This window comes from Phragmites australis, chromosome 14, assembly GCF_958298935.1.
Source record: "Phragmites australis chromosome 14, lpPhrAust1.1, whole genome shotgun sequence".
Taxonomy (NCBI): domain Eukaryota; kingdom Viridiplantae; phylum Streptophyta; class Magnoliopsida; order Poales; family Poaceae; genus Phragmites; species Phragmites australis.
In genome coordinates, this window is record NC_084934.1 from 701,273 (window position 1) to 723,995 (window position 22,723).

At 41.7% G+C, this 22,723-nt stretch overlaps 2 protein-coding genes across 4 annotated transcripts; both read right to left on the reverse strand.

Moving 5' to 3' along the window:
• LOC133891007 (UDP-glucose 6-dehydrogenase 5-like) lies at positions 1 to 2,013 on the reverse strand. Its single transcript, XM_062331687.1, has one exon. It carries the CDS (start codon positions 1,402 to 1,404, stop codon positions 1 to 3), a length of 1,404 nt encoding a protein of 467 aa, XP_062187671.1. The 5' UTR covers positions 1,405 to 2,013.
• Positions 2,014 to 2,533: 520 nt separating this feature from the next.
• Positions 2,534 to 17,036, reverse strand: LOC133891526 (sister chromatid cohesion protein SCC2-like). Of its 3 annotated transcripts, none has more exons than XM_062332254.1 (28): positions 16,664 to 17,036; positions 16,432 to 16,559; positions 12,175 to 12,311; positions 12,002 to 12,107; positions 11,657 to 11,904; positions 11,415 to 11,525; positions 11,214 to 11,325; positions 10,831 to 10,924; positions 10,548 to 10,734; positions 10,029 to 10,460; positions 9,340 to 9,866; positions 9,061 to 9,268; positions 8,942 to 8,992; positions 8,691 to 8,849; positions 8,441 to 8,605; positions 7,593 to 7,892; positions 7,362 to 7,514; positions 6,402 to 6,571; positions 5,671 to 5,776; positions 5,280 to 5,441; positions 4,830 to 4,934; positions 4,524 to 4,757; positions 4,313 to 4,446; positions 3,992 to 4,243; positions 3,610 to 3,907; positions 3,392 to 3,484; positions 3,186 to 3,311; positions 2,534 to 3,063 (listed from the first exon to the last, which is right to left on the reverse strand). In XM_062332254.1, exons 1-28 carry the CDS (start codon positions 16,891 to 16,893, stop codon positions 2,803 to 2,805), a joined length of 5,289 nt encoding a protein of 1,762 aa, XP_062188238.1. In that variant the 5' UTR covers positions 16,894 to 17,036; the 3' UTR covers positions 2,534 to 2,802. The 3 variants fall into 3 exon arrangements, with proteins under 3 accessions (XP_062188238.1, XP_062188239.1, XP_062188237.1); XM_062332255.1 differs by having other exon boundaries at positions 10,831 to 10,921; positions 11,657 to 11,907; XM_062332253.1 differs by having other exon boundaries at positions 11,657 to 11,907.
• Positions 17,037 to 22,723: the final 5,687 nt, after the last annotated feature.

Here is a 22,723-nt window from a genome sequence, read left to right on the forward strand (position 1 = left end):
CTACGCCACCGCTGGCAAGACCTCGAGCCAGGCGTCTAACGGCTTGCCGACGGAGTAGACGACGAAGCCGATCTCCCTAAGCTTTCCCACATCGACGACGTTGCGGCCGTCGAAGACGAACGCCGGCTTCTGCATGCCGTCAAATATTCGCCGGTAGTCCAGCGTCCTGAACTCGTCCCACTCTGTCAGCACGCAGAGCCCGTGCGCGCCCTCGGCGGCCTCGTACGCGTCCCTCGCCACGCGCACCTGCTCCACCTTCGCCGCCGGCGCCGCCGCCGTGTCCCTCCGTATCTGCTTCTCGCTCACCAGTGGGTCGTACACGCTGACGTGGGCCCTGTCGCCGAGCAGGCCCCGGCACACGTCGATCGCCGGCGACTCCCTCGTGTCGCAGACGCCCTTCTTGAACGCGAACCCCAGCACGGCCACCTTCTTGCCGGCCACTGTGTTGAACATGGACGACACCACGCGGCGCACGAACCGGCTCTTCTGGTACTCGTTCATGGCCACCACCTGCTGCCAGTAGCCGGCCGCCTCCGGGAGGCCGTTACACTCGCAGGCGTACACCAGGCTCAGGACATCTTTCTGGAAGCTCGAGCCGCCGAAACCCACGCCGGCGTTCAGGAAACTGTCCCCGACGCGGTGGTCCGTGCCGACAGAGCGCGCCACCTCCAACGCATCGGCGCCGGTGACCTCGCACAGCGCCGAGATGGCGTTCACCGACGAGACCCTCTGCGCCAGGAACGCGTTCGCGGCGAGCTTGGACAGCTCCGCCGACGAGAGGCTCGTGGTGACGATCCGGTCCTCGGGGACCCAGTGCGCGTACACATCCATGAGCGCCCGCACGGCGTTTCTGCCCTCGGCGGTGTCCCAGCCACCGATGAGCACGCGGTCGGGGCAGAGCAGGTTCTGCACGGCGGAGCCCTCGGCGAAGAACTCCGGGTTGGAGAGGACCTGGAACGCAACGTCGCTGCCGCTGTGCGCGAGGATCCTCTCCATGGCCTCGGCGGTCTTGACAGGGACGGTGGACTTCTCGACGACGACCTTGTCGGAGCGGGACGCGTCAGCGATCGCACGCGCCGCGCTCTCCCAGTAAGTGAGGTCAGCGGCCTTGCCGGCGCCGAGGCCGCGGGTCTTGGTGGGCGTGTTGACGGACACGAACACGATGTCCGCGTCGGCGACGTGGCGGTCGACGTCGGCGCTGAAGGAGAGGTTCCGGCCGCGGCAGGCCTTGACCACCGCATCGAGGCCCGGCTCGAAGACGGGGAGTCGGTCGCTGTTCCATGCGTCGATGCGCAGCGGGGAGACGTCGACGACGGCGACCTCGATGGCCGGGCACTTGAGCGCGATGACAGCCATCGTCGGGCCGCCGACGTAGCCGGCGCCGATGCAACAGATCTTCACCATGGTGGTCTGTCTGTATATGCACTTGTCTTTTACTCTGCTCACTCACTGTGTGTGTGCACCTCAAGAAATTAGCTGAAACCTGAAAGATTCAGAAGTGAAGACCAAAGTAGGACAGCTGCTCAAGGTCATGAATGAATTCGCATAAGTGCAGTAGCATCAAGATGGTGTTCAATCTTGAACATGAACTACATTACAAAGGTAACTGTATCAAGATGATCTTTTCCTCAGGACAAAACCAGTAACTGCAAAATCTGCACTGCACTGAGTCAAGGGAGATTACCAGTTCAGGAATGTGAAGAACTAAGATCTTGAGTGAGAGGGAGGACTATAAAAGGAGTAGAGGTGCTTACAACTCATACACCATAAACCGAATCACAAAACAAAAGATTTTACCAGAAGTAGCCGATTCCACCCTTTCCCAGATTCCACTTCACTAACTTGATCCTGTCATGACTGATGAGAAAGCAGAGGATAAAGGAACAGCATGAGCTGGTCTAGCAGCAGTAGCAGAACAACCAAAAAACTGCACACGAGCAACCATCCTCCCAAACCCCCATTAATCTGAAAGGTTTTCAGGGTCTGTGCCAGCCTAACACGTCTAGAGGTTGAAAGGAGAAGATGCGATGGATTGAGTTGAAAACACGTCTAGAGCTTTTATTAACTTTAAAAGAAAAGAGATGGCACGTCGAAAAAACATGCAAGATTCGAATATAGTTATAGATCACACGCGTCTCTCCGGTTGCTTGCCTGCCCTGTTTTGCTGCTTGCTTCAGAAAGACTCTCTCGAGCAGCCAGCCAAAATGGAAATCAGGCAGCTGATGGTGAGAATGCCCTGTGAGATGCGCAGTTTTTTTCATGAGAACCACTGGACCAAGGCATGCAGCATGCTGCGGCTAAACACAAAGATGGAAGAAATCTTCAAAAACTCATTGGCTGGTGCTGCCTCGTTAATCTATACATATATATATCCTACTTCCACTGACATACTGATGCAATACCATAGCTGAACAATGGCATGTCAGACTCAATACACTGTCATGCATTGGCAACTACAATCACAGAAACCTCAACGAGGAAGGAAGGCGGTTGGGTGCTGCCCAAGATACAAGCACACGAGAACACTGCAACAAGCAAAGCAAAAGCAATCATTTCATTCCCATTAAATCTGAAATGGAGCACAACCTGTTCTCAATTTTGCCAAAGCCCGACAGAAAATACAAAAAGGAGAAGGGCAGAGCAAGAAAAGGAGTGCTCCTCCAAATTGATGGAATCTAAGTAAAGCTATCTTCCTTTCCTTTCTGCTTCTATGTACTAATGGCCCTAGATGACCTTATCTAAACCCCCCTAAGTCTCCTGTCAGCTATGAATCTCCTACAATGTACAAAGCACCAAGACTAATCATACTTGGACCCTTTGCCTAGTTACGCGGCCACCATTGCTTGCCTGAGCGCTGAAGTCAAGCACTCTTGGACCCCCAGTCCAGTCGTCGTCATCGGTATCGTCATCGTCTCCACCGCCACCGCCACGGACTCTTGTAACAGTCACAGGAGCGGTCCTCCTAACTCTCGACGAACTTCTTGGAGTTGGACGCTTCCTCTGGACTGTAGCGGTGTACACACCAAAGTCCATGGTATCTTCTCGAAGCACTGTCTTGAAATCCTGTGCATCATATCCCAAGTCACATCAATGTTCAGAGAGTAGAGTACACCAGATACCGAATCATAAATGATAAATCATACAGCTTTGTTTTGCCAAGAAATCTACAAGTTCATTGGTTCTACCTGGTACACACACACTACATCCTGCAGGCAGCTCGGCAAACTGATGTTATTGTTGCCAATGTTAAAAGGAACATTCTGCTTGGAGAGTGTTTCACTAGATTTGGGTAGTTCCTTTAGAGAGAATGCCTGTATTGCAAATAAGAACAGACCATGTGTCATGTATGCACCATAGTAGTACTAATTTCCAAATAAAAGGCGAGTCATACCTGACAGCGGGCATCAGTTAAACTATAAACAATTTTCAAATGTCTCTTCAATTTGAGAAGGAGCTGCAGAGCTATTGCATCATGGCAATCTTCCTGAAAACAAAGGACAAGTTAGCGGAAAATGATAATATGCAAAAATGTCAAAATAGCACACATCCCTGCGCCAGTATACTGATGAACTCGATTAAAATAATTGGATCCCAAACTTCTGGACGCACCTGAAGTTTGGCAATGTCCACATCCAATGTGCTGCAAGGATTGTTATGCATCCTTTCAGAAACATCTCTCACATTATGGTCAGAATATCCTCCAGGCTCATGCATGACAACATGACTGTCACTTGACAATGTTGGCATACCCACCTTATCTCGATGCTGATCCATAGATGTCCACCTTTTCAAATTAGCCTCAACTGCTCCAGCTCTAAGGTGAATAACTCGATTTATATCATAGATCAAATAAAGTGGTTCATCAGGGCATGTGAATGGCAGGGAGGTAAGAACTTCAGCACAGTATCTGCAATGTTTACACAACTTGATAGTCAAATAAACTACCAAAGAATAGAGTGTCAACAGGTGCAGTTTTGCTTAAATTACTTACACGAGAAAGCTAATTGTGCAGCGACTCCGACCATCGTACTCAAATTTACGAACTATTGAGTGCACAAATTTGTTTCTTGAATTTCGATTTGCGCGGATAAGACGGTATATTCTAGATATACCAGGTTTGACGAATGCAATCGGATTTGATTTCATGTTTGATGCCATCTTATGGTTGCTGACTGTGGACTCAAAGAATCTAAATGACATTTGTAGGCCATCACCTAAGCGGCTTTCAAAAAACAAAGGGTACCTGCAAACAATTCCGACCGATCAGATAATTTTATTAAAAAAAATAAAACAAGAAGTTGGACTGACATACTTTTCATTCATATTCATTAGTAGATGATGAGCTAACTTTGAGTTCCCCTCCAGCGGGTCCATTTCAAGTGCTATAAGGTGTGGAACACAGGTAATAGGGTGAACTAGACCCTGGCGGAGCACAACTTCAATAATCTACAGGAAGAATTATTGTTTTCAAATAAAATAATATGATAAAATGTTGAATGAAAGATAATGCCCGCCTAATTCACCTTCAGTGCACTCTGGCGAACTTGATCATTTATATCCAGGCATCTTTCAAGAATAGAACTCCAATACAATTGGATAATACCACCACATATGTTGGTGTCTCCAGCACCAGCAGCAACAGGCACTTCACTTCCACCATTTGTTGCATAGTGTACAGGTGGCTTCCCAGTACTCTCAGCGGTAAGTTGGGTTTCAGCATCACGGAGATATTCATAGAGGTTTTGCAGTCCTTGAATCTGGATAGGCAGATTAAATTAAAAATAATTGTTATGCTGGTACATGCAATTATAAGAAAAAATATCCTATACCTTTAATCTATGATCGACCCCAGAAGATAGTGACGCCTCAATGAGATATAAGATATCCTTTTTTAGCATAAATTCAGGCTTTGCAATAAGTATGTATCCCAAAGTCTGCATGCACAAAAGAATATTGGCATTTTATAAGGGGCAGTTCATATTAAAAAATATGCAAGAATCTGAAACAACCAAAGCAACAGTCTGGTAGACAGATGGCGTGCCATGCATTACGATTGGGTCAAAAATAAACAGTATCACAAGTTCTAAAACCATGCCCTCTGACCTATTCATCATGCACAGATAATTATTCTTGAATCTATAAATTACATACAAAATTCACAGCTGATCAGCAAGCCACAAAGAATCATACCATAAACTACATGAATACAACTAGTTCCAGATGAGCGCATCACTAAGTGGATTTTTTTCATCTCTAATGAATTACAAGTCGGCACACACCTGCAAAGCTCGAACCTTCAAGCTGAAATCATCCCTGAGAAGATACCTTCTCTTGAGCAAGTTGATAATCTTTGGGAAGTCAAGTTGATTTTCAGATGTTAGCATCAGTTGATAACCATACCGAAGGAGCAGCCCAAGACAAAACAGCGACCGACCTAACAGCTGTGTTTCAGAAAGGAAAAACTGTCAGCTAAATATAGCAAAGTACAAACTAGAGTAGAATATATATTACTTGATATCGTAAACACATGAAACTGGGAAGGGAGAGAAACAATGGTTTTCACCCAATACTAGAGTATAATGTAAATGAAGGGGAAAATAAAAACTACTTTGTGCCATATATTTGGATAAGTTTGCAGCTCACTCAATGAATCAAAAAATAGTACAATACCTGACTATCTGAATTAATTCCAGAGAGATGCTTGTAGAAAACATTAACGAGGTATTCCAATAATCCTGGACCTCTACCTGCTGATTTGCTAAGGGCACAAAGGCACCTGTCCATTAAAATGAGCAAAGAGAAATAATAAACAAGAATGTTTCAAGGCAAGTCTGGCAAGATGATCAAAACAAAACAACGTGAGTTCAATGTTTGATGCTTCCCTTTCATAATTGCATGTAATAACTGATTGGCACTAGATAAGGCCCCCGACATATGAAGTAATGATTCATATAAGTTCTAATAACTACAATCAAATATTTACGAATTCTCAACATATAGACACGATAGAAAAATTGTCGTCGCTGTAAAAAATTTCTTTGAAACTCAACTGCCCTGTTACTTATTTTAGCTAAAATCCAAATATGATCCCAAGCAACTTCTTTTTGAAAATGGAAGATGTGGTTTTGCATTTTTGTTAGGATCGATTATTTGACTCAGATATCAAATATATGGAAGTTGATAAGAGAAAATTGGCAGATGCGAAGACATATTCAAGAATGCTACGAAAGCTGCAATAAACAGCACCAAGAATCAGAAAACTTCAAACAGACAAATACCACCTATATCACATCAATTACATAGGAATTCATGAAATATGAATTCTCAATTAGAAATAAAGCACATAAGCAGAAATAATGCTCATCAAGAATACTGAGAGTGAAGGATAGGAATGCAATTACTTGATACAGGCATGTACAACTGTCAAAAAAGAATGGCGAACTATCATCTGCTTCAGGTCCTGCTCAAGTTCTACAACCACAATTTGTGGTGGCTTCCTTAGGAGTGGAAGAACAGCATCAATCACAAATATTATACTTTCAAGCAACTGGGCTGCTGATTTATTGTCAACCTGTGGACATAGACAATCAGGAGCGGATGTAAATGGTAGTGGTAAGGGAAATAATAAATGACAAACTATGGTTCATAACCAAAGCCACAAACAACCTTACGTTCACTTTTAAAAAGGGATCTCAGTTCTCAGATATGCCATTGCGCACATAACTAAATGAAAATGATTAAGAATAATTTGTTGTAATTTTGCTTGTGGCAGGAAAAAGAACATACAAACTCACAATGCACAGAAGTTTTACTTGCTCACATCAACAAGAATATAGCTACTTAAGAAAAATAATCAAAGCCCTAGCTTTGCTGTTTTCAGTACAGTCCAGTACCTAATGCACCAGACATCAGGATTTTCCAATTTCCAACATAGAAGTATAGGTTCATGTCTACAGCACAACTAGCAGAAGCTAGGGCACAAGTGTGCAGCACTTCAGCCACAGGACACCAATGAACCATTGGCTGTTGTAAAGAAAGGATCTGCCGATGAATAACATTACCAGGTGAGGAGCTGAACTATAATCATCACCCACCAAGATGTCTTACTAAATGCAGTAACTTGGCTCGTGTTAGGGAGCTATGAAAATCTCTTGAATACAGAAATTCAGTGAACAATGAGGCTATGAGAGTAGGAACTGTAAATCATATAACCTCATGAACATGACATGCATAATCAATGTATAAAAGAAATGCCAGTTAAACATTAATCCAAATGCTAGCGAACCCAATGCTAGATAGAAGTTATTCTGATATGAGGTGATGGCAACTTAAAGCCCAACTGAAGGAAACCCATGGCTCACCTGAATCTTAAGGTATGGTTGTAGGGTCACAACAAACTGAGACGGATCAGTAACTGGAATGCAGAGGGTGGGATCAACAATACAAAATGCTTGCAAGGCAACAATATAAGGAAGTGCATGAACTTCCATCTCACTAGCAGCTCCCTCCTCAACCTTGACAACAAAGATGTGCACGAATCAATCTCGATCACACATATCTAGTTAGTGTCAAGACTCTGGTCAGAAAAATACCTGCAATATTCTTTCTAACAAGCGTTTACATATCAATTCACAACGCTTCCGAAGTGATGCCACAATGGATGAGTTAATGCCTGCGGCCTTAGTTGACTGAGGAAGGAAATCAAGAGTTAAGTTACGTTTTATAATGGTAATCAAGGGTTGGTGATTGGGCATCTTCCTCAACATGTCAACAATTTGCTCAGTCTTTTTTGCGATCTCCATTGGAACTGAACTTCCATCAGCAACCAAGTGCTTATGACTCCCAGTTGGTTCTTCGAACCATAGCTCATAAAATGTTTTGCAAACGAGATCCTAGAAAAGTAATGAAGATCTGTTTAAATTAACTAATATGATAATCAAAAGCAACATAAATCTTGCAGGTCCAAAGTGAACATTCTTTTGCAATATCATAAACCCCTATTCCTCGGCTTTACCCTTTACAATATCAACAAGAAAACCAGAATAAACAACTGATCAGACTAACAGTGTGCCTTCAAGATTGATGTTGTAAATCTTTTCATGTGCATGGGGATGATATAAATTTGGCAAAAGAAAAAAAAGGCAAAAATAGATTTGTGTATGAAGAACATCCCCTTTCCTTTTGTGATAGAAAACTTTCCAATGAGGATGGTTTTTTTATTTGGAAAAAATATGCAAGGGAGTTTCCCAATTAACATATAAATATTTAACTAACAACTATCTACATTTATATATGAGACCAAATATTAAGGCCCATGTGCACTTAAGAATAAACATAGTACAACATTATTGCAGTAAGAGACTAATTAAAAAACATATCAGATCTGCTATAATAATGTAATGTCATGAGCACAAGTCAATGGTTTTTCATATCGACTCACCTGTACACTGGACTCCTCATCATTAACACGAGAAATAATCTCCACAAAGGCATGAGTTGTGTCCGTGTTTGGATTCGAAGCACAAAGATCCCTTATAATTTTGATCGCACGTTTGCGAACGCTTACTCCTGTGTCCTTTATCCGCTCGGCAACTTTTTCGATATACTGTGATTGGAGGATGTATAGTAAATCACTAAATCATATCAACACCCATGAACATGTCATAAGGTAACTTCATATGTCTACTGACCTTCAGCCCCACATCAGGATGTGAAGCAATATGTCTTCCAACAAGCTCAAGGGCAGCTTCGCGAACAGAAATAGCCGAGTCACAAAACCTCCCTTCAACAGCAGATTGGACACGTTTGTCACCCAAGACCTCAGGATCAGCTTCAACTATACTGCTGACCTACATAGGAGTTAAGTGATAGAAACTGATGAATAGTGTCCAGATGAGAATGATGCACAACACATAGTTTCGTAGGTTAAACATCTACTCACTGCCCTTAAGGCCTTCGCTCTTATTACAGGAGAATTTTCTCTCAAGCTAGCCTGAAAAAACATTGGGTATTAACTCCAGAACATATAGACAAATAAAATATCAAGAAGCAACCACATACCAAAAGAAGGGAAACAATTTTATCAAAACCCCTAGAAAATGAGTTCTTCTGGCCAAGCGCCAAGCAAATTTTCTTAGCCCAGTCTCTGGATATTACCAAACCATTGCCTGAATCTCGCAAAATCTCCTTAGATTTTAATCTGGCAAGATAGTAGATTATCTTCTCCTGATAATGTGGGTCGTCTTTGTACCACATGCATAGATAGAACCTGCATACAAAATGGTCATCAAACTCCAAAAGACAAGGGCACAAACAAGAGTAAGATTCCACACAACATACCATCGAGTAAACAAGTTCCCATCACCTTGTGGACCAGCTTCCTGGAAATAACTCAGTAGTATTTGTTGAACAATATCAACTGCTGGCACCTTAGCAAGTGTAGCAGATTTCTTACTAACCGAGGCAGCAGCTCTTTTGCTGTTTTCTTTAATTTGTAACTGGTAGTACGACTGTAACACACTGAGCTGTTGTTTGCAAAAACACAAGGGGCAGACACTATCGCGCTGTAAGTTATCCTGACTACCAGCACCCATACAATCTGAATGGAAACATCTTCCACAAACATCACAGGCTATATTTATGCCTCTTCCACCAAGACAAACACAGCATTTATTTTTCAAGATTTTTGACCCATCACTGCCTGCATCAGTAAGCTCATGCAATATCCAAAGCTTCTCCGCACTACAGGTGACAGCATCACGCTTCAATCTTGACGCAATGCCACCGAGAAGATCAATAGCAAAGCACCGAGCAGTAATGTCCTTCGATTTCAGTCCAGCATTTTGAAGCAGCAACACACACAGAACCTGTCCATAAATCAAAAGTTATTTGAGGGCATTGCAAAATAATTAGCAAAGCTGTGGTCTCTGATTATAAAATGATGCATGAAGTCTCAAGAATTAGTGCTAACAGCGGCTCATGTCTACATTTAAGATCTCAAAAGTAACAGCACTGCTCAGCAAAGTTACCTCAAGAATAGAAGCGGCAGCTGGATACTCAGGCAAGTTTAATATTGTTAGCAAATCCTGAACAAGATTATCTATAATTCCTTTGGCTTCTGACATATCTTGAGATTTAGCAGCAGTAAAACGTTGAAGCACATTAGTCCAAAAAAGGCAACAAGCCTCCGTTGCTGCTTCATGGCATTTAATTGGATAACTAGCATCAACTGAGGCATCAATGATAGTGCTCCAATCTACTGTTCCCTTTAAGCTATCAGGAACAATTGCACTAAATTGAACCAGGTGAACTAACAGGGCTGTTATCATCTGGATTTGCTTTTGATCTTCATCTGCTAGATGGAAGGTTCTAACAGCATTTCTTGAAAACTGCAACTTATGAAGAAGATGAAGTGTTTCATCAACCAAGTAACTCCTGTGCTGTGTGTATGATGAAAAAACCTGTGTAAGGATTTGAATGGTAAGTGAGCAAATTCTTTAAAAACTGGATGTGCAGAAAATGATTGAGCAAAATAGGTAAAAAGCTACCGTGCAAATAACCCCAATCGCCTTCAATTGTAAAAGCTGCATATTGTCCGCCAAGAATGTAGTAAAGCAGGTTTTTGCTAACTGCAGAATACAACTATCTGATAAGCGCACCCTTGTGAGCAGTTCCTGAAGAAAGCCCAATATCAAGCATAGTTTCTGCACGGTAGAGTAAACAGAAGCAGAAACTCTGACATAGAAAATGAAAAATGAACTCTATCAGTGCCATATTACCTCATTAAAAACTAGAAAAGGATAATATTTGAAGTACAAATTGATCATATACCTGTTTGAAGAAGATTTTCTCATGCTTAGATTAGTGGAGGTGCGTCTCTTTTTGCTAACCGGTCCATTTTCCATGTCCTCTTCATCATCATCTCCTAGATCGACCAAAAGAGAGATACAAATGCAAAACTGTGTGATGTATAATTCAATCACAACAGGCAAGTTTAGTAATTACTGGTGGTCACCCTAGAGCACTAAATTATTGCACAGGTTGGGCATAATGAAAATAAGCCATAATAGACAATTGTCTGGAAATGCTACAGTACAAAAGACAAAAGGCACAAGGAGCACAGAATTGTATATAACCAACTTAGGAAGTGATGTGAGCCGTGAAAAGCCAAAGACAGAAATTTCAGCATGTAGAATTATGTACTTTGATATTACCGTCATTTGCAACATTTTCAGCTGGTTTGTAGAGAGCTCGGAAGGTTGGGTTACTTGCTGCCATACAATCCGTGATCTGATGCCTTGAGAAATCAAGAATTCGCTCAATAAGCTGTTTTTTGTAGGGGAAAGAGTCAGCTACTTTGACAATTTCAATCCATAACAATAACAAGATGGAAAAGGAACTCAGCATGTGCATACTTCTTCTCGATACAGTTGCTTTGGCATATCATGGTGGGTCATAATTGCTAAAGCCGCATGAATAGACTCCAAAGCAGAGGAAACCAACGGTTCAGCATCAGCGGCATCAGGCTGAAGGCACCCAAAACTTGTTAGATTATAATATGCAGCAACTTTACCCAACAATCTAAAGCAGAATAAAACAATAAGAAAACATATGCAAATTGAATTAAAAATGCAAAAATAATGATATGATAACTCACATTTTCCTTCACGTCTATTGACAAACCTTGAGAGCATTGCATCTGGCGGTCTATCACATGTAATAACCTTGTAATCGTATCCATAGGAACCTCGTGCAATACCCTTTTGGATCGAACAGATGTAATTTCATTCACAAGAACTTTAACATCATTAAGTGGGATTGACAACCAGTCACCACCATCTGCATCATCAGGAATTTCGGCTCTTCCACAGAAATCCTCCACCATCTCACAGAAGTTGGCAATGACTTCTGAAATACATAATTCCAACCAGGATCAGCTAATGTTTTAAAAACTAGAAAGGAAAGTTCATGGGGCAGAATAAACAGATCAGTAAGAATAAACCTTGACTAGTAGGAATTCGGGGGCCAGAACTTGAAGCAGAATTGTCAATTTCTTTCTTCCTAACTTTTGGCTTCTTTGAAGCAACTGAATCTGGGGTTAGTTCATTCTACAACAGAAAGCCTCTTAGCACAAGGAACTAAACATTAATAAGAAACGTATGGTATCTAACGTACACGAAGATGCTCTCTGTGTGATTCGATATCATCCAGAGGAAATACAGGTTCCTTCCATGCTTTATTCAGATTAGGTGCAAGATGCTCAAAATGCTTCTCCCGTTCTTGATTTTGATATTCCGGGCCTTCAAGTGGACCTGAAAAACTTGACCAACATAACAAAAAATTACATATGACGAGATAAGAAAGCTTAACAGAGTTACAAAATCGAAAGCATTTACCACTCGATAGAAATGCTTTGCTAACATTTACTAGAATTCTAGAAACTGTATTATTGAGTATTGACTCGTACTCTTCAAACATAAACAATACTCTATTGATAAAGTTATTAGAAAGTAGAACTAGCAGATCGATTATAAATTGGCGCATTTCAATGATGGTTTTGAGTTGACAGCTTGACATGATAAAAAAACAGAGAGCAAAAATAAAAGTAACGAGTAGCCAAAATGGAAAGGACTCAGAAATGCCTGCCTTAATAATTCAAGTCTGATAAGACGGAATTGAAAGAAGTTATCAATAGCAAGTATCCACACTTCCACCACTCTAATTCTTGTGTTCAGCTCATCAGAAAAATAGTTAACATATTATCGTTTGCAACAAAACTGGATATCTGAATATTAATTGGGCTATGAATTTGCTGCCCCCCCCCCCCCCCCCAAAAAAAAAAACATAGGCATCATCATGGATGAATGCTCAAATAAAAGGCAAGTAATGAAAACATCATGATTTTGATATTGCATAAACATTAATGTTTGCACCCACAACCTACAAGGCTACAACGAAATGGTATTAAACTTCCTACTACCACCAACTAAAGCTTATCATGTTCCAATAAACAGCACGCATGTGCTGCAAACAACCAAGGGTCAGTGTTACGGGGACACGAATGCAGGTGTCGGTGTCCAACTCGGGTGTGGATGCCAACTCGGCAAACTCTCGAAAGTAGGATTAAGGGATTCGGCTAATATATATTATCTTCTAAATTTATAAAGTATAAAAATAGAAATTCAAGTTTGTTTCTACAAAGCTCCGTCACAAAATATATGCTACATAGCAAGCAGCTAGTATATGCAAGACCCTTCACAAAATAGAAACTCAAGCTTGTAGCTACATAGCAAGCAGCTAAGTATATGTTAGATCTGTCACATGTTTAAAAGAAGAAAAAAGAAAAGGGGGGGGGGGGGGGGAGAAAGGATGGTTTGGGCTTCTATTTCATGGCCCATCCAACATCCAACCCACTCACTCACCACCAGTCCACCGCATTTCTTTACCCTAAGTTTTCTCTGCTCCACTACTGCACTACACGCATGAAGCTGATGTCGTCTCTTCTTCCCCAATCCCCACCCTGTTTCTCTACCCACAACACAGCACCGCCACCGCCTTAAATTGCTCACCACCGGCCACCATCTTGCACGGCGTCTTTCTTCCACACCGCCTCCTCTCCTCCCCCGCCGCCGCTGCCTCCTCTCCTTCGACACAGCCTGAGGTGTCCGATCCTGGGTACAATAAAATTTACATCTGCAGGGGCAGTAACAGAAGGGAACGCAATTGTTTTAAAATAGGAATTATTAGACTAAGGGGGTTAAGTTACTCTAGTTTAACTGAAGGTTAGGTTGGCCCACTACTTTATTGTAGCTCGAGTTTGTCTCTCCATGCGCAATTTGTTGCCTATTTATGATCTGATAGATGAGACATTGACAAGGCATGTCAAATTGCTGATAACTGAAGTGAATGATTCAGGAATTGGAACAGGGACTAGCGAGCAGTGTTACCGGGACATGGGTGTGGGTGTCAATGTCTGACTCGGGTGTGAGTGTCCGATTCGGCAATCTCTAGAAAATATGATTCGAGGATTCGTCTAATAAATATTAATTTTTAAATTTTATAGAATATAGAATAGAAATTCAGAGTAAAAAATATACGTGCAGCCATTTATTATTGTGTCAAATTCTTTAGGCTGATCTATATGATCATATTTGACCAATCCACAACCACGTGTATCACAGGTATAAAAGAAAAAAGGAAAAAAAATAAAAGGGGAAATAATAAAGAAAGGGATAGGCTATTGGTCTACCATTTGCTAGCCCAATCAGTCAGCCCACCAAAATGACCTACCCTAGCCCCCGACTCCATTTCTCAGTACACAACAAGCCGCCGCTGCTATTTTTCCCTCTCATTGCTTTTCTCTTCTCTGGTTCTCTCACATCGCAGAGCTATCGCCGGGGAGCCTCATCATGTGTGCCTCCGACTCGTGAAGCTCAGATCTGGATCGAGCAGATCTCCATGCGGCCGCATCCCCTGCCCTCCTCCATCTCCCCGCTCCTCCCCGTCCTCTGCTCTCGCCTCTCAGCCTCGGCACTGCCAGCAGCGATGCTCGCCCTGCATAGTCATGGACTTGCACGGCATGGGATACGACCACAGGTGTTCGATGCGTGTCACACCATGTCCAACGTGAGTCGGCACGCGGATACGCGTGGACGCACCAAAAAGATTTCAGGTGTGTGTGTCCTGTAACACTGCTAGCGAGATCAAAAGAGACTTCCAGATGTTCTAGTTCTTATCAAACCATCATAGGGTGGAGCACATCCAAAGGAAATAGCATCCGATTAGGCTGCAACAGAAGTACAACCATACAAGCATCCCCAGATTTGTCAAACAACAAGCATGTTGAGATAGATCAAAAGAACTGTGAAAAGAAGAGCAGCACAGTAGTCGGATGACGGGAGCATAAGGTTTGTGCAGAAATTCTGACAGAAGCAAGAATGTATGAGCAGAATTAAGGTTGGGAAAGCCTTTGCAACATGATAATTAGGGAAAAATTGACTTTCCACTTATGCTAGCTTACTCAGCCTACTGAGCCACTGTACAAGCCATCAAATGGGATGTTGACATCAACCACCATTTGAACGAGTTCTAAAAAATAAATATTTCATTGTTCTATATAGCAGTAAGGCATAAATTAGCGTCTGCCCCACCATAGAGTGTGTATTTTCGGTATGTGGCCTTCTAGTGGTACAGCATTAATGCTAAATATAGATGACATAAGCATCGAGCATGTGCATGGAACGAACGAAAATAAGGTTTTATGCACTAAAATTTACCAACAGATGCACCAAATAGCAAAAGGGAACTGTGCAACATTTGATAAGTACCATTTGGGAACATGAAACCACTGCATTCTGAACTAGTCCAGGACATGAGAGGATGTACGTGGTTGAGTGCGATAGTGAGGTGGTGGTCCTGGTGGACATACTGCTAAAACTTAGCTGGGATTCGAGCAGCTTGATTTACAACACTGAACCTACTTATATTAGATAAGCCATTGAACCCTGTTTCTCTGAATCCGCCAAGTAAGATGCCAGAGTCTAAGTTGGAATCGATACGTGTCATATCCAAGTAACCCGGATCATTCCTGAACTATTTATGGACACCCATTTAGCATGTCGACAATGCAAACAAGGTTTGTTTTACCACTAAACGCGCAAGTGTTCACACAACAGTGCATGTGGGTTCACTGTTCAGCTGTACGTCATATTTATTGATAGGCCTGTCTTCCGTACCAGTCCATGGATAGAAGCATTTCGATGCTACTACACGGATAAACACAAACCAATATGCACAGAAGCAGCACATCCTGTAAGCGCCACCTCATCAACAGTCAAACAGCGTCGTGGAGCTTGACGCAAGTTCAAAAGCACAATTACATAGGGGCATTCAGTCCAAGCCTCCAAGGTGGGGAGTTGCCCGGACAGCCATCCTCGTGCACTTTGAGCCCAGACAGCCATACTCGTGCACTAGGACATATAAAACGGAGGGGTGTACACAAAACTGCTCCCCACGCCAAAATGAAAATGACACACCACACTCACTCAGTTCGACGGCCGAGCATAGGAATAGCAATTTTTTTCTATAGGGTCATGTGGAATAAAACTGTGCCAAAAGCACATTAACCTTTAACAGAGCAGCAAGTCAAACATGCATTATGGCATCGTCAAAACAGTGCTCAACAGTAGTACGATACAACAGCTTAAGAAACGTTCAAGGCCAAGGCAGGCGATGGCAAAGTACAGTTCATACAGGCATCCCAAAGTCGAAGCTGGTAAGCTATTAGTACATACAGCAGATGCTAGGAACTCCAAAGTCCAGACAGAATGCAATGTCCATTTCAATGCACGGAAAAGCAGCAAGCGTTTTGAGATGCTAGGTAGGCAGCCAGTAGGGCAAAACTAAGGAAGGCTCAATTTGCAGAGCGTTTACCTTGCGAAGGCGGCGGGGGAGCAGGTGCTTTGGCCTTGAAGGCGTCGGGGTTGTGCTTGAGCACCTCCCTCCAGAGCCAGGAGCACTGGCTGGGATCCACGTCGACGTTGTCCGCCTCCGTGAAGCCCCTGTAAAACCGCAGAAACCACACACACACAATATTAGACGAGACGAGAATCAGCGCGCGGGGGAGGAGCAGAGAAGTGAAGGGGAAGGGCAGGCTGATTCTGACAGGTGGGAGACGTCGGTGTCGGCGAGGATGCGGGCGATGTTGGCGGCCTGCATGATCATGTCGGGGCGGTCGGGCGCGGCGAGGGGCTCGTCGTCGCCGAGGCCGTCGAAGCCAAGCGCGGGCGGGAGGGTGGGGAGCGGCAGCGCGGGCGCGATCTCGGAGTGGACGGTGTTGGGCAGCCGGCACGCCCGCTCGAACCCGGCCCTGCCTCCTCCGGCGGCGGGGTCCATGGGCTCCGGCGGCCGAAACCCTAGATGCGGGGGAGGGGAGGGGGGCTCGAATTCGAACCAGAATTGCTCGCTGGCGTATTGAGAGGAGGGGAATGATTTGATTTTGATTCTGATTCTGATTTGGAAGGGAAGAGGAGCGAAAGAGAAGCAGGTATTTATTTATATTAATTATTATTATTTATTGCTCGTCGCTGCTGCTTCTAATTTTTTGGCCGGAGCGGGAGGAGGAGGACTGACAGTGGGTCCAGCAGCTGCAGTGAACAAAATGGTTGCTTTGTTAGGGCATCTCAGAAAAATATTCTAAAAATTCATCTTCTTTAATATTATTATTGAATTATCTAACACTGTTACAATACACTCTATTTTTTTATCTCTAATAGCTACTTTATTTTTTACCTTTCATTTACTTTCTCTCACTAAAATCCACGTACATACTCTGTGAATAATATTGTAACATCATATTTCCGTTCACAAATTTGCAACTGCCTCCTTCAATCCGCTTTCGTGTAGCAACATTGTAGCACTAGATAGGGCTCTACTGGAGTGTTGTCTTGCTCTCCCAATAGTAACAAATCAACATTGTAACACCAGCATATACGGATGCGGCTGGGGATGGCAACTCCACTGGAGTCGGTCTTAGGGTGAGTATCAAATTTGGAAAGCTTGTTCTGAGTTTTTTTCTAAAAGACTCAGAATATTACCGGCATATATTAATAAGAACGATAGAGTTTTACACACGCCGTGCAACGTCTGAGGAGTTCTTTTTCCTTTGTTATACAACCAACCTGTGTGGATGAGCTTCATAAAACTAAGTTTCTCTTCAGCTGCAGTAATTCAGGACATCGAGTACAAACATACCGCCATTTGGGACGTCTGCTAGGTCATGTGGGATGGAGTCTAACCAATAGGATTTATATATAATGTCATTTTATGCCTTAATTGAAAGAAAGTGCCGTAAAATATGTGAGATCGAAAAACTAAGACACTGATTATTATTTATTTTGATTATAGATTCTAGCCTCAAAAGCAAAAACAAATAATTATAATATAAAAGTTGATTATCATAACTTACAAATCAAGTTATACTACAAAATCCTACAATCCATAATCTGATGAGAATGAATGAGTTTTCATGAATTTTATAAATTGAACTGGATTCTCATAATCTAAAACTAAAATAAATATGCCATAAATTGATATGTGTAGGGCAAACTGAAGGAATTATGTAAACTTTAGAAGGAAACACGCCAAGTGGGTATACCTACAACATAAAAGGAAAAAGAACATTGCCAAAATATCGAGGGAACCCAAAGCCACTGAAATCTGCAAGACAATTAATGTATTCATGCAGTACTTTAGAATAGCAAAAAAAATATCTATGTATCTAATATTACCACTTTTGTATCACTAAAGACATATGTATATAATCTAAAACTAAAATAAATATGCCATAAATTGATATGTGTAGGGCAAACTGAAGGAATTATGTAAACTTTAGAAGGAAACACGCCAAGTGGGTATACCTACAACATAAAAGGAAAAAGAACATTGCCAAAATATCGAGGGAACCCAAAGCCACTGAAATCTGCAAGACAATTAATGTATTCATGCAGTACTTTAGAATAGCAAAAAAAATATCTATGTATCTAATATTACCACTTTTGTATCACTAAAGACATATGTGTATATATATATATAGGGGGCTAATTGTTGGTCCAAACTTTCTCTGTTGAGATGTGTGTGCCCCTTATATTTGCGGACAGAGTGAGTATTTTCTATTGTAATATGCATGTAGAGTCTAATAAATTGTGAGACTATGAAAATACTTGTCAAGACAAATGTAATAAGATATTGATACTCAAATAAAGTTTCAGAAATTCAATCTAAATTATTTTTACTGGAGGAGTTGAGTATTACTTATTAATTCTTGACGCTTTAACCCCTTGCACATAATTTCCCATTTGTCCTATGTTACATCTTCATCTTGGTTTGTTAAACTAACAAATATGTCCCGCATGGTCAGTGGCCCAACAAGCACATCCAAAGTTCCAAACGTGCAGCTAGCGTAGGTCAAAAGCAACTTGTCCCTTGCAAGATACTGCCAAAAAATAGGTGCATATCCATGAAAATGGGCTAAGTGTTGAAATTTTTAAAAAAAAAATCCTAGAAACTATACCTAGAAGTTTTCAAAAATTATGAAAAACTCCCCATCTATAGGTGAGGCTATGTTATGATTACATACAAAACTTCAAGTCTAAACTTAGATCTGGTTCGCAAGATAAAAATGAAAAAAAAAATGGATGCATATGTCTGAAATTTTGTCCTTTTTTGTATTTTGTCCTCTACCTCGCCTTTCCCCTCTTCATTGTACTGTATTTTGGAAAAAGACCTTTTTCTTGAGCGGATATTTTAAATACAAGGCAGATGACGGTGGAAAACATGTGCCTCATAAAACAAAAGGAAATGAAGGGAAAAATGAGCAATATAAAATTATGTGCTTGTTTTGTTTAAAAGACATATATCTAGTTAAATTAATTAATTCATGTACCATCTTCGTTAGCCACTTTGTCTCTATATATCAACCTTTAACTTAATTTCCTTGAAATTTTGGAAGATCGATGGATCTCCATGCTGACTCGGCACTTCCTAGAGATGGAATGAGAAGTAAGCTCTAAGTTGTGTTTGTTTAGGCTGCAACTGGATGAGAAATAGTTAGAGCTGTTGAGTCCTGAGAAGTAACCGGAGCCGATAGCCGGTGGACAAATAGATTTGCCATTTGGCAAGGGTGTTTTTGAACGACTGTTGACCCTTTTAGCTGGAGGTGAATGACTAAAATGCTCCTATTTGTTGTAGATTTTGTTTAAATGTTGATTGTGTTGATTTAAATGCAAATGACTGTTCAAGAGATGATGTAAGTGCAAATGACATATTTAATAGCTTATTTAGCATAGTTACCAGTCATTAACGTGATTCAACTAATTTTTTGATGATTTGACCAAATAATTTGCATATTTTGACTAGATTTTACGGAGAAGAGACACTTCAATAAGAAAATATTTAAGTACCCATCATCCAAAAGTATTAAAGCATAGTTACATCAAAATATATAGCTATCCATCGCCCAGAAGTAATATTCATTCTTCTGTCTAACTATTGCAAGGTTTCTATCCTTTTGCAACCATCAAAGTATTAGCAATATTTTCACGAGTGGTAACTATGTCTCCGTCACCCCCCCCCCCCACACACACACACATAGATGTGTCGATCACATGCCCAAGGGGAACGTAGTCCTCATCACAATCACATCTAGCAAAGTGACGATCATATAATACACTATTCCTAATAAAGTTATGCAATATACACGTAATGATAATCCTTGTTTGCTTCTCTATGGGGTAGCTAGGTACATTCCTGTCATTTCTGCTTCAACACACCAAAAGAGCGTTCGATGACATTTCAAAGTGACGAATGAGAATGATTGAATATCTCTTTTTTACCGCTAAGAACCTTGCCTTGTGGAAACTCCGGTAGATGATACCTTTGGCCTCTATAAGGTGAGGATATCCAATCTAATTGAGGTAACATAAATCAACAAAATAGTGTTTTTCCTAAATAGTATATGTGTTAGTGAAAGAGAATAAAAGCGATATTTTAAATTTAGTTGCACACAAGTGAAATATATACTTGATGGAGGATGAGGAAATATTTCTTTATATTTGTCCAAGGTATCTTTAAATATCATTGTGTCATGTGCCAATCTTGGCCATCCAGCTATCGTGGATGTAAATCTCATATTGAAGTCACACACAACCGTAACATTCTGTGTTGAAAATCCATGACGACTAACATAGTTAACCATCTCATCACTTGGCACAACAAGTGGTATGTGTGTCCCGTCAATAGCACCTTTGAAATTGTTGAAGTGAGGAGAAAATTTAGAGTCTTGATGTCTCTTATGCACAGTTATGAATTAAGTATCAATTGTTTTAATGATATCTACAGCTAATAAATTTAAACATGTCAATATTTTTTTAACTTTATGTTGATTGCTTTTTTAGTAGACCTTTGGAACCGATTTTGAACTTGATTCACCAACTAGAGGCCACCAACAGTCCACAGAAATATCCCAAATGCCTCTTTAGAACAAATATGCCTTGTTGCCTTCAACCCATATTTGAGTAACAAAGTATCATGCAATGCATCAAAATAAGGCATGTGCATTTTGGACATTTTGTACAAATCCTTTGAAGAGTCCAAAGAATCAAAGACCCACTATTGTCAAGTACATCATGGGCTCCTTCCTCTATTTTTTCATAAGGTACTTTTCATTGTATGTGAGAACAACAAAAACATCATACATGTTGTTAACGACCAGTGAACCGTCGATCTTTCGAATATGTGATGCATATAGGGGATAGTACCTCGTGCCCAATCAAACGCCAAAAGATAGAGATTTAGATAGATATGAGACTCTCAAAGGATAATAACCCTACGTCATGTGTTTTTTATTGATCATGAGACAAATTACAAGGGGTTCATGGCTATCATAGATAGGATCTATAACTAGTCAAAGGCTCCTTGCACGTTGTTCGGCGAGTTATCAATGTAGATTCTGATTGTGATGTGTTCTCCTCCCTTTGCAGGGTCCCCTGGCTCCATATTTAGGGGGTTGTCATGTGGCATTCGGATTCCTTTCCACGTAGTACTTTGTCATCCTTAAACTTAGGGATAGATCAACTTCCTTGTTTAAGGGATACTTGATATCTATGGGTAGTTTTCATACATTCATGGATTGCTTTCATACAACCGTATGCTCCAAGAATCTAAAAGACCCTTAGTGATTCATAGACATATATGATCATTGTATACACTAGATTTATACTACTCATCATTAAGCCCACAGTACATGAAATGAGATTGTGACAAAACAAAAAATTTAGCCCAATCGAGGAAAACATCTCGACAGGCTGCCTCTCTAGGCGATAACTCAGGTCTCCAGGTAGGATGTACATCTAACCGGGTATCTCGGTGTCCTCGGGTCATCTAGTAGGGATATTGGGCCTCTTTCGGGTACCTCCACGAGCCTCTAGGAAGAAACCTCATCCAAGTAAGAACTCTAGGTCAACCAATAGATATTGTCCCAACTTCTCAGAATCCCGAGAAGGATGTGGAAACTTGGCTCTCTGTTTGGCAGGTTTATCAAAATTTGAACCATCGCGGCAGATAGTTCGCATGGTGGTGAAAGAATCTTTCTTTTTTCTGAAAAAAGATCATGATGATGTTTGGAAACTAAACGCATTCACCGGGGACATGCACTGGCTTTTCTAGGATTTCGTATCAATCACTCCCGCATGTGCCAAAAAGGATTCCGAGCAATAAATACGATGAGACCTTAGCACAAAACATCATAGCTCTGAGCAATACTCGGAACCGTTGCAGGGCTAGTCAGAGAATTACCGAGTGCCTCTTCATCTACTATAAAAGGGATCTGAGATGGCTCGAGCAATACTTTTACCTCCTTGACCTTCTATTTCCTTAAGCTCTAACCTCCTCACCTTCTTCCTTGCTCCTGTATCTCTTGTTTCCCTCACATTCCTTGGATCTCTGCCATGGGCCACAAGAAGATGGGAAAGCAAATCGTCTCCTCCTCCATTGCTGACGATGCTGCAATCTTGGCCTTTGTGATGTCGGAAGTGTCGGAGGACATGCTGGCCCGATTGGATATAGTAAGCTAGAACAGACTATTGCGCACTCTAACAACACATTCTTAATAAAATGACTTTTTCTTAGTTTCTTACTTCTGGCCATCATTGCTATGCTGCTCCAAAAG